We start from the raw sequence: 12476 nt of genomic DNA on the forward strand, positions 1-12476 counted from the left end.
GCAACTTGCTCGAGGTCATACGGTAAAGTCCGTACATGTGATCCCAGCACTTTCATTCCTGGCCTCTGATCTGGAGACCAGGCTCCCTTCCTTTGGCTGGTCCCCTGGGAGCTGGGGAGACACTGCAGGGACCCAGGAACCCACAGAGCCCCAAGTTTTGAATAAGCACAATGCCTCATGCCTGCATGCATCACTTCTGTTAAAAGTGTTTCTGGAGTTAGAGCAGGTTTTGGTCATTGTGTTGGCGGTTGTGGGTTTCAGTTGAAGAATGCCATGCGTGCACCTGCTGCATGCGGGAGACTCTGCCAGTGGCTGTGGAGGAGTCCCCGTTCTCAAATAGCAGGCTCTCTTGTCCTGACTCGGGCACTGCAGACTCTATCCCCCAGGCCTTGTTGACATATCTCTAGACTCCCCATGATCTTTTATGCCTCTGGGCCTTTGCATATTCTCTCCCCTCTGCCTGATGTCTTTCCTTCCCTCCAAACAAAACACCCAACACCTCCCACACACACACATCCCGGTGCTTAGCACCCCATGGGAAAGGTTCCCGTTTCCTGAGGTCTTTGCTGGCACCCACCTCCTAGGTGATCACCTGCCATGGACCACGCCATCTGAAATGTTCTCCAGTCACGGTTCACTTGTTATTATTTCTGGAGTCTCTTTATTGACTAAGGGAATGAGGTTAGGGAAGGGAGGGCTCTGCCCCTCACCTGGTGGATGACGCCGGCTCCGTGGTCTGTCGCTGCAGCCGGGTGTGACGCACGATGTGCTCTCTGACCGACATCTGCACCTCGGCTGGGATGTCTGGGGACGTGTGGCTGATCTTCACCGCCGCCTCCAGGAAGCCCAGGGCATTGGGGTCCTTCAGCTTGTCTGCCATGGTGCCTCTGGAGCCAGAGACCTTAGCAGAGGAGGGACTGGAGGCCTCCTTGTTCCTCCAGGGGGTCCAGCACAGCTTCCAAAAGAGAAAGAGAAAAACTGCCACCAGGGCCACGCCACACACAATAACTACCACTGCGAGGAGGCTGACAGAGGTGCCTGCCCTCGGCGTGAGCCAGGCAGGGAGGGACAGAGACAGACAGAGGTGGGGAGAAGCCGGGGAGGGTGTTGGAACAGGGAGCACAAGCAAGGGACAAAGACAGAAGAAGAGAAAAGAATGGTCGTGAGAAAGCCACCCAGGCAGAGGAGAGCTGGGTTTGGGGCTAATGCTCCATAGCCACTGGGACCCCTTCTCCGGGGTCTGATTTTCCAGCACCACCCCTCCCCCCACTGCCAGCCTGGGGGCACCCCACTGCTTGTTGGCTTGTGCGCAGGGAAAGGAAAGTAATTTCAATAACAGCCTAAGCAAATGTACAAATTTGTGCAGCATTCACATTTGGATGCTATTTGAATTTCTATTAGAGCTGTTATGACGGCCAGACTCACAGCAGAGTCATTTTCGCGCACAGCTCTCTTCCTCAACAGGCTGAGCTTCCTCGGAGACCAGAAGCTCCAGGAATTCACGCTCTTCCCTCCCCCGCCCCCACCGGGCCCAAAGCAGAGCTCAATGAACAGTTCCTGAGCTGACTTGCAGTGAATGAGATGGCGCATCATCACTTTGAGGGCCCAGATTAGGTCTAATGCTTCTTCTATACTTGCACTCAATGCGCACAGTAGGCGCCATAAATTCTGGTATTAAGTTGGGATTGATCCACACAGTCTATTTCAAAGCTAAATACAAATGATCCCTATAGCTGTCTTCCCCCACCCCCATTCCTGTGGCTATTTGAGAGCTTGGCTGTAAAACTGGTATTTTTGAATACTGTGATTGGTTCAGAGGTGGGTGCTCATTGCCCCACCCCCAGTCCGCCCCTGTCCCCAGTAGGATGTCCATTATCCCCAGAGAGCTGTGAGGATGCCTCCCTTAGGGAGAAATGACTGAGTAGACCTCTCATCCCACCTTTGGGAAAGACCTTTTGAACCCAAGGCCTCTTCTTACTCTGAGTAGAGGGGTCAGGAGGCTCTGAACCAATGGTACACCTGGCGGTGTGCACAAAGGTCACATGTGGACAAGCCGGCAGAGAGGTCTTGTATACTTGCATGATGATTAGAAAATTGAGAGATTCCACCACCATCACCATCACCATCACACCACGGACTTGTACTCATTCATGGTGGGAACTGGTGAGTCTCTTTGGAGGCGTGTGACCTCACCAGTTCTACTCCCTGTTCCCTGCTTGCCCCCACCCCAGGCCTGTGTCTTTGTGGCCCCTGGATGATCCTGTTCCAATGCCTTAAGAATCTTATTAAGGTGAGAAATGTTCCTACAAGAGCCGAGGCCAGGCTGTGCATCTGCAGATGGGAGGAGTGGTCCAGAAAAAGGACTTGCTGGGGTCACAGGTCAGACACAGAGCCTGGACCAAGGTCCAGATGTCCACCACCCAGCCTGAGCTCTTTCCATTGTCCCAGCCTGTTTGTCCCTGATTAAGCTGTAGGTTACTGGAACCCTGTGTTGTTTATATTTGTCTGACTCAAGGCCTAGCACAGAAACCGGTCCATGAGAATAAATGAGCGAATGAATGGCACTTAAAGGAGCTGTAATTATCTCTCAACCAACATTTACTGAGCATTTGCCTTGTGCCAGGTGCTAAGCTCTGTTTGGAGTACAGGGGAGCTAGGTCCCTCCTGGGAAAGCTGATTCTAGGTTAACTTCTAGACTGAAGGCCTCCGATGGCGTGTGCATGCATCCCGGGGGCACAAGAGAAAAAATATCGGTTCGTTTTAATATTTATTTATTATCTTAAAAGTAAGACATCAACACTTTAATATACATACAGGTTGGTAGTAATAGAAACGGTGGCATTTTATTATTGGACTTAATCAAGTTGTTGAACATTTCGATGTCCAAATAGGTATGAGTATTACTCGTACTCTCCAGGGAAATAGGCATGGTTATGACCCTCACTGTGCAGATGAGGAAACTGAGGCACAGAGGAGTAAATAGATTGCCCAGGGTCACACAGCTCATGGGTGGTGGGACTGAGATACAGCCCAGGCTGCAGTTCCAACTCTATTGATGTGCGGCATATATCATGGGGGCAAATAAACATATATTAGAGGTCTTCCAATAATTTCTGCTGTTATGAGCTGATGATCTAAATGGTTTGGTGATTGTTTCCTCAGGCCCTTAGGCCCCTGGGGAGCACTCGAACGACCACAGACAGACGCATCCTTCTTCTAAGTATTGGGCCATCTCCAGACCCTTGACCTCTGCTCTCTGTTACAGCTGCTCTGCCTGCCTTCTCTGCAATGAGTCATCTTAAAACAAAAGGTATTTCTAGGACTTGGCTTTCTTTGATCATACATCTTACTTGCCCTGGTAATAATTCGAATTCTAATGAGGAAGGGGGAGAGATGGGGGAATCCAGAGAGCACAGAGTGCATTTAAATGCTCAGCCTGACAAAAAATTGAATTCGTAAATGAGAAGGGAGGTGGGGCAGGGGGTGGGCCGAGGGAATCAATTCTTCCTCCGTGAGGTTGCTATTTTGAACACTTCTCCACGTGACCCCGACTGTTGTTCCCTCGAAGCTGTGATTAAGGGAGGCAGGGGTATGGATTACTGGGAATCAGCACCCAGCGCTCAATCTGGTTATGTAAGACCAGGAGGCCCTTCCTCTGCCTGAAGAGTCTTCTTTCAGGACACTTCCCAGCAGGCAATGTGAGGAGATGGATCCTGGTGCTGACTGTGTTCACCCTCCCAGGGGATACAACGAGGTGAGCCAGGCCAGTAAGGCCAGGAAGCGCAGAATTAGGCCAGGGCAGGGGATAGCTGTACAGGACTTAGCCCCTTTCAAATCACTACATATGGCCTTGAACTCAGCCAGACTGAGTAGCCTGCTTAAAGGTGCACTGAGGTGGGGAAGGGTAAGCTCTTGGAGGCCTAGGGACTGTGCAAAGGCCCAGATCACCTAAGATATGTGCCTTCCTACCCTGGGCCTGCTGGGGCCAACCAGCAGGACGTGTGGCCCTCACAGGTGCACACGTAGCCTTCAAAGCCTTCTCCCCACTTGTCTTGTTTGAGCCACAGCCCTGCGAGGCAGACAGAATTTTGATGGTCAGCTCAGTCACCAACTGAGTCCTGATCCAGTGCACTTCGTATAGATACCAGGCCCTGGCTTCATGACCAGAGACAGGCAGCCCTCTAGTAAGGGCAGAAGCCCTTACCACAGCACTGGGAAAGAGAAAGTGCTTCCTAAGCATTGGTATTCTCTCCCACCCGCTTCCTTCTTTCTTTCGTGTACAGTTTGGAGAGTAAGAAGCATGGCCCAGAGTCAGACTGGGCTCATTCAATGTCATCCCCACTGGCTTTACACGGTGAGACTTCAGCAAGCTACTTAATCTCTCTTGGCCTCAGTTTCCTCATCTGGAAAATGGGTATAATGATAGTATTTTCCTCAAAGGGGCATTATGAGGTTTCAATAAGATCAAAAGTGTATCAAAAGTGCTGAGGGAAGTGCCTGGAAAGTAGTAAGCAACATAATAAGCATTAGCTATTTTTATTAGAAGTACCTACTTCCACCCAGTCTAGTTTTAAAGCCCCTAGTTTTGAAATTTGTTTTGTTCGCACAACACCTGTAAGCCATGAGCTGTAATAAATAGGAATAGCTTTAACTTTATCATTACCAACCAGGAACAAACTCACTAGCAGAAATAATATAGCTAGGTTTCTCTATAGCTCAAGACATACGAGTACTATAGGAAAACTCTGACATCTCCAAGTCTCTCTGTCAACAGTCATTTGCTTGCTCCCTGTCTAGTTGTTTTGATGTTACCATCCCTGGACAGCTGGTGAACAGGAGTGAGCTCCAAAGGAAAATCACGGAAGAAAAGTCGAATTGAGAATGTGCTAGGCTTTTGCAAAGTTTTCTTGGAAACTGGGGTAAAGAAGTCCATTACTCAATATTAGGTGTGAAGCATCTTCATGAGGAGTCCTGCATGCCATGGGCACCTGGTCTGTGCTGGCCAATTACCCAGCAGCCTCTGGGAGAGCAGAGAGCTATGGCACTAGGTGTGGGAAACACACCCGGTGAGCTGGCACTGTGCGGGGTGGCATGGCTTCTAGCCCCGGCTGGGAAAGTGGATTTCACTGGGGCTCAGACATGGGGCGACATCTCAGGTGAGCACCAGGGCCAGAATGACCACAGAACATAGCCACCCACATTTCTGATTGTGTGGCCGTGAGCAGGTTACTTAGCTTCTCCACACCTTAGTTTCTTCTTTTATTTAATGGGGAGTCTAATTATCCCTACTTCACAGAATCATTATGAATATTAAATAAACAGACTTTGAGCCCAGTTCCCAGAACATGGTGAATGTTCCCAGAATGCACACTGTTATTGCTCTCTGCGCTTCGCTTTATTGGTGGGGGATAATCATTTACTGCGTACAGAAGGGACCCAAAGCTGGACCCTCTGGGGCAGGGGAGGGGGCAGGCGGGCCAGAGGCAAAGCATCTGGGAGACCTCAGATCTCTCTTCTCTCCTGGGAAGTTAAGATCTTCCTGAAGACCTTCAGGGCAGGACCTGCTTGTCACCTTAAGTGAGGCTGTCTGGCAGGGGTGATGGCTCATGGCCTCCCTCTCTCCCTGGGAAATGCTAGGTTATTAATTAGCAACCCGGGGCTTTCTTATCTCCCAACTCACACTTCTTTCTCCAAAGATGGAGCCCTGGTGCCCCCACCCCTCCTCTCCACCCACAGTGTTAGGATCCATCAGCAGCTCTTATCGCCTGCTATTGTCCCCATTTTTCTAATGGGCTTCCATGTCAGGGAAAATCCATTTTGTAACAGTAACAGGCATTTTCATTAACAGACTGTAACTGAAAAGATAAACCGGGAGAGGAAGTGAAAAGAAAGGACTGTTTTCCCTGCTCCCCTCAAAGCTGGAGAAGGCTGGCTGCCGGGGGGGTGGGGGGAGGACTCTCATTCAGGCACAGATGGAGGCAGACAGGCACGACCCAGAGACCGAAAGCAAAAAAACACAGAGGCTCAAGCCTGGAAGAAGCAGGGCCTGGTCTGGGAATGGACAAGACTCCAGGCATTATTATTACAATATTAATACTAGTGATATTATTTGTTATTTACTTCTACACGGTCAACATTGCACCCTTCTTACATTACCTCACTTAACCTTTAAAGCCTCCCTAAGAAATTAGTATTCACCTCTCAAAGATAAATCCACTAAGTTTAGAGGCGTTAACTAAGTCACTTGTTCAAGAGAACATTACATGAAGTGAAAAAGCTGGGATTTGAACCTGGGACTTTCTGATGCCCAAGTCCAGGCTCTTGAACCAGCCTCTGAGGGGACTGGAGGCTGAGCTGAAGAGCCATCTAGTTGAAGGCGGGGTCGACTAGCTGAGGAGGCATTTCTTTGTTAAAATTGGGGGGGGGGCATCCTCTACTCCTTGACCTGACCCTGCGAACCTGGGCAGAACCCTGGAGACTAGGATTATGGTACCTCCTCACCCCCATCCTTTCTTCTTCCCACAGGTTACCCACCAGCCACCAGGCAAATAGCCCACGGTCCCTGGAAAGTGCACACGGAGATGTGCCCGAGCGACACCTCAGTGCGCGTGCGCATGTACGTGTTGGGGGGACAGGGGCTCTTCTGTCCTGAGGCTCACAGACGTGATCCATTAATAATGAGCTCTGCCGAGTCTTGTAAATTTATTAGGAGAACCTGGTGTAATTAAAATTCCGGGTTAGCAGGAGGGGGAGCAGAGAGACTTTGTTTTCTTTCATTCTTTCTTAGATTCAGGCCAAAGTACCGATGGGGATAATTAGCAGAGTCCAAACAGAAAAGAAATTAATGCTCCTGAAAAGGCTGTGATGGGGAGAGACAATGCTGGGCTAATTATGGCCGCACCAAGCTTTACAACTGGGCGCCGCTTCCACCTTCATTAAGGGATTCAGAGATAAGACAGGGGCTGATGTGGAGTGTTATAGCTGGCAGAGTGTTGGCATTCATTTAGCAATTATTAGTATGATTATTTTGGCAGATGGTGACTGGACCTTTCTGCCTGATTGGCCAGGTCCCTCTGAATGTGGAGATCAAGGCTGGTGTGACAAGGAAGGGACAGACAGAGAGCCAGAAAGATTCTTCACCCTCTACCCCTCTCTTCCTGTTTATACCTGCTGCTAGTCAGAGGAAAGGCCTGTCTGGGTCCATGTGGAGCAAGAAAAACAGATGAGCAATAGAGAGGAGGGGGGGATGAGGTCGTGTCACGTACCTGAAGCATTCAGAGCTGGATGCCCTGCTCACCCTGACTTTCAAAGGCCCCTCTGATTCCAGTTCCTAAGCGTGGCCCAGTCCTTTAGTCCTTAGAGGCCTCTTTTTCTAAGCAGGACCAGCAGGAATGCCATCAAGCTTGGTCAGGCCTTTCTTTCACCCTGCTTTCCCCCACCCCAGACAGCCCGACACAGACCCTCCAGAACCCTGGCCTGATCCAGATGCTTCAATCTTAGTCCCAATGGTCTGCAACCACATGTTATGTCCCCAGCTCTGTGGACAGGGAGAACAGAGTGACATTAGGGCAGCTAGAAGGGAACCCATCTTCCTTATGAGCTTGGAGGGATGGAGCATTCTGGACCCACGTCCCCCCATTCTTGAAGTTCCCACAGTCAGGAGAAGAGAACTTCTAGAACGGTAAGTCCAAGGGCTCTACAACTCCTACCCACTGGACCCTGGTTCTAGAATCCTGAAGCTTAAGACACACCATAAAAGCAGCACATCACCATGAGAGGTTTTAACACCAGCATCCTCAAAGGCAGGCAAAATCTACAGAATCCCTTCCCTCCAGCGAGAAGGGAAGGAGTGACTGATCATTCAGTTACAGAAACAGGACTTCTGTGTTTTGATGACACACTGTGCATTTAATGTGCCATCACAAGCAGGAACAATATTATCTGTGCTGCAAACAGCCAACTTCAAAGCCGGGTGGCTGAATCAAAGAACATCTCCAGGGTCATTAGAGAAGTGAACAAACATCGCATCCATCTCACAGCCATAGGTAAGCAAGGGAAGAACCATTCCCGGCTGCCAGCCTCAAAGGGGCAGGGAAGCTCAGGGTCTCCCATCAGGTTCCTGCATTTTCCAGAACACCTCTGAACCTCTGCTTACTACCTCAAGTCCAGAGGCCGAGCTACCCAAACCCTACACCCTGCAACTTGGCCTATGGGAAAAGTTGAAAGAAAGGTGGAGAACTGCCCATCACTGTCCCCTTGTGGGGTGGGGGGAGTGTATTAAGGAGGAAGCAGACCCTTTTAAGGCCTTTAGAGTTTTTAAAGAAAATGGGAACTTGCTTTTAGCTGGTGTTTCCAAGTCGGCGTCTTGACTGACTGAGATTTCCTGTGCAGTTCCTAGCACAGACCCTGGCATAGTGAAGCATCCCAGTAAATGATAGTAGAGTCTGAATCGAGGCAAACATACAGTGATAAAGGGGACTGAATGTGCTAGACACTTGCATTTTTCATGCAACTGCAAATGAAAAAACCTCAGCATTCTCTGGAGAATCTGGACCGAGGCCGTGGCTCTGGGATGCAGGCAGTAGGCTAGGAGGTGGGATACCTGGGGGCCTGGCCTGAAGGCCACAGCATCTCCCCAGACCCTGTGCTCACCTAAACCCCAAGATCCCAAAACAACTCTCAGTCTCTTTCTGCCTCCCCCATCCCTTTCAGGCCCCCAACTTGGCTCCTAGGCTTCCCCAGGCTTGTGACTCAGCAGCAAAAGTTAAAGTTCCCCAGGGCTGCAACTCAAACTCCCTTTCTAGAGCAGCCTGCAGGGAAGACATACTGATTCATCTGGGCCCACTGGCTCTCCCTCCTCAGCCTTCTCTCACCCTCAGCCTGGCGTTCAGGTACCTGTCATTCCAGACTACAGGGTGCCCCTCTGGGGTCCAACACCAGTGCCTCCAGGTATCAGGATGTGCTACACACACACACACACACACACACACCCCAACATTTCTGCCCTGGACAGACTAGAGGGGTAGCCTCCATCCCAGGTGGAACTCGACAGGTGTGTCCTCACCTTGAATTATCCCCTTTAAGGTCTGAGGGCTCAGGACCAGCATTCAGGGCCCCACTAGGGATGTATCATTGGAGGAAGGACGGCAGGGAGCTGGGCGGCGGGCAGGAAGAGCCTCCCTGACTTGGGGAAGACTGTGTGTCTGGTGGGTACCCGAGTCGGGTGGTGTAGGAAGCGATGGCACCTGCTGGGTCTGATCTAGCCTGAGATTCTGCCAGAGGGGAAATCAAACCCTCCAACCTCGATCACTGTACCAGCCTCTAAAAGTTCTTTATGTCTAACCTGAGTCCCTTCTGCTGTCTTAACCCACCGGTTAAACCCCGCCAAGGCCACAGAGCGCACGGGGCCGAGTGGGCCCCGCCTCAGCCGGGACCCAGGCCCCTCCCGGGCGCACGGCGACCCGCGGCCCCCTGCCCCGCTCACCCCCCTCTACCCGGCGGCCCGCATCCTCACCCAGGACCCACCTCTATCTCTGACCTTTAACCTCGGGTGGAGGCAGGACCCTGGAACCTGCGGCCTCTGGGGAGCTTACCCCACCGGTGCCGCTCCCGGAACCGCCGCTGCAGCCTCGGGGTTCTGGTCCCAGGAGAAGTGCGTGGAGACGAAATTCCCGCCTCTCGCAGCCCCTTCCTCCCTTTCCCGCGCCGGTGGTGCGGGGCCCCGGGGCAGACTCCGCGGGCCCCTCGGCCCAGCGCGCCTGGGGTCAGGGTCGGGGGACAGGGAGGGCTGGAGTCTGCGGGGCGAAAGCAGCGGGGCGCTCGTCCCTGCAGGATCTCCCCGCCCCCACTCCGCGTCCTCTCGAGGCCTCGCGCGGCTCCGGGTCCTCCCTCCCGCCCCGGACCCTCCAGACGTCGGGATCCGGACAAAGGGGCTCGGCCGCGGCGGGCGAGCGCGGGCGCGGCTCCGGGCGGCAGGGGAACGCCGGCCCCGCGGCCGCCCCCGCCCCCGCCCGCGGCTCCCGCCGCCAGGGCGCGACACGCCATTCCCGCTGTCGCGACCGCGCGCCCGCCCGGCCCGGCCCCGGGGCTCGAGCTCCGGACTCACCGGCTCGGCGAGCTCGACCCGGTTCGGGCTCCCGCCCGGGCTCGGCGGCCGCCCGGCGCTGCGTCGGGCGCGGGGTCCGCGCCGCTCGCGCAGGAGGCGCCCGCTCGGCAAAGTCGGCGAGAGGCACCGGCTCAGTCGCGCACGGGCCCCGAGTCCGAGTGAGTCAGAGGGAGACCGAGGGAGCGAGTTATAGGGGCGGGGGGGGCGGGGGCTGCGACACCCTCCCCCACCCCGCCCCCGGCGGAGGCGCGCGAGGCCACTCGCAGCCGGAGAGGCGCCGGACACAAAGACCTCGTGCCAGCCTCACACCCAAGTTTCTCCCCGAGAGACCCGGGGCTCGGGCCGCGTTCGCCGAGAAAACAGGCACACGGACGGACAGACCGACAGACGGGCCCTGGGACCTCGGCCTCCGCGAAGAGACGAGTCGTTTCCTCCCCCGGGATGTCCCCGGTCTCCCGCTCGCCGCGCAGATCCCTCCCCTGGCAGACGGCCCCGCGGCGGCCGGAGAGACGGAGGGAAACTGAGGCCCCAAGGGGCGCCCCGTCCCGGGAGCCCAGCCTTCCGCGGGGCCCCGCAGGCTCACGGGGAGGGCAGGGGAGTCTCCTCCCGGGTCCCCTCCGCGTGGCTCCGCTCGCCCTGCGGGCCAGGGGCCAGGCTGCGGATCCAGAACCCCGAGCCGAGTTCTCTCTCTCGGTCCCGGAGCTTCCGGGCCAGAGTTTTGGGGGCTGATCGGGGGGGGGGGCAGCCAGGGCCACAACCCAGGCAGGGAGGGGGCCTCGGGTGTCGCGTTACCTGCGTCGGCCGCGCTCGGGCTCCGCTCTGGGGTCTGCAGCTCGAAGCCGCGACAAGTCTCCGCGTCCAGCCCGAGAGGGGGCTGCCGGGCCCGGCACAGCGAGGCCAGGACCGCGAGCGCCGCCTGGCACCGAGGGTCCCCGGCCCCCCGCGCCCCGCTCATGCCCGAGACACCCCCGGCCCTCAGAGCACCCGGGGAAGCCCGCGCGCGGCGGGACTGGGCGGGGCGGGGGCGGCCCCGGGAAGACCCCGCGAGCAGCGGCCCCGGCGGCCCCCTCGGGCGTCGAACGCGTCCTCGGGGTCTCCGCCCCTCGCGCGGCGGCCGGCGAGTCCGGCGCCGCCCCGCCGCCCCCTCCGCGCTCGGGGACCCGTCGGCGTCCTGGCGGGCTCGAGGAGCCGCGCCCCGGCCGTCCCGCAGCCTGGAGGGCGCGAGGCCCGGAGAGAGCCTGGGACCTGGCTCTGCACTCACTGCCCGGTGTGACCCTGGGCCTCAGTTTCCCTCTCCGTAAGGGAGTTCAGTGACTGCGAGTGTTTCTCGGGCTGCCCGGGGATATATAGATGGTGTTCGTGACAACACTGGGGAAACTGCCACATGCCGCGCAAGTGGCGGTGAAATAGGTAAACCCGTTACAGAGAGAGAGAGACGGCCGGCTGGGGGGGGCGGGGGGCTTAGCCGAGGTCCCCCGAGGGGGGAGTTACACCCGCCCCGAGTCCTAGCTTCGGAGGCAGAACACCCTCGGACTGCGGGGTGCTGCAAACTGCAAAAAGTCTTCCCAAGCCCCGCAATCCTGCGGTCCGCGGTACCCGCACGTTGCTATGGCGACGGGAGGCAGCGGCCGTCTCTCGCCATGGCAACGGGAGGGGAAAGTTTCTGGCAAATAGGAATGGGGGGGAGGCGTTCCAAGAGGGCGCTCGGTTCCCACCAGACCCACCTTCCTGCATCCACACAACGCCACGGACGTAAAGTTATGTTGCAATTAGCAATAGCGGGGGCCAGGACGACCGCAACTAAACGGGAGGATGGAGGCTGACTTAAGGCGCTCGAGGAACTGGCGTGAGGTCCAGGAGCAGGTTGGCGGGCGGGGGGGGGGGGGCTTCGAGGGGCTTCACTCAGCCCTGGAGATGGACGAGCCGCCACGGGGCGCGGGCCTGCCACAGTGTGGGGGCCTCGTCTTGTCGGCTGGTGGGCCCCTTCCTATGCGGGGCTCACGCGAAGCTCCAGGGTCGGGTCCCTTTGCCCTCCCGCAGCTGGGAAGGAAACTTTAGCTGGAGCCTCGGGAAGCCGCGGGGCTGGTGTGTCCCCGGGTGGCGGGTGGGGGAGGAAGGCCTTTCCTCCTAATTAACGCGCTAATTGTAAGTGGCTCGGCGGTGACTCACGTTTCGGCGGGAGGAGGTTCGGAGCCCCAGCTGCTGCGGGTCGCCAACACGCGCCACCTGCGCCAGCCGCGCTAGCCCGCCCTTGGACTTGAGCACCGCAGCAGCTAGTGCCCGGGGACAAAGGGCCGAGCGAGGCCCAAGAGGACCCTGACCTAAGCCAGAGGGTTTTCCCACCGGGACGCCCTCCCTGGCTCTGTCCGCG

The 12476-nt window shown here is 56.1% G+C and overlaps 1 protein-coding gene across 2 annotated transcripts in view; it reads right to left on the bottom strand.

The window, feature by feature from the left end:
• Nucleotides 1–11060, bottom strand: part of SYT6 (synaptotagmin 6) — a gene marked incomplete at its 5' end in the record, with an annotated part of 44280 nt that extends 33220 nt beyond the window's left edge. For both annotated transcript variants that reach the window (XR_013997750.1, XM_081121922.1), the window contains 2 exons: nt 711–1038; nt 10898–11060. Coding sequence is in view for 1 of the 2 variants with exons in the window: in XM_081121922.1 (XP_080978048.1) it covers nt 711–1038; nt 10898–11060 (491 nt within the window). The remainder of the gene's footprint in view (nt 1–710; nt 1039–10897) is intronic.
• Between the last annotated feature and the right edge of the window lie 1416 nt (nt 11061–12476).

The sequence above is a fragment of the Miniopterus schreibersii genome (genome assembly GCF_964146895.1).
Source record: "Miniopterus schreibersii genome assembly, chromosome: 19".
NCBI lineage: Eukaryota > Metazoa > Chordata > Mammalia > Chiroptera > Miniopteridae > Miniopterus > Miniopterus schreibersii.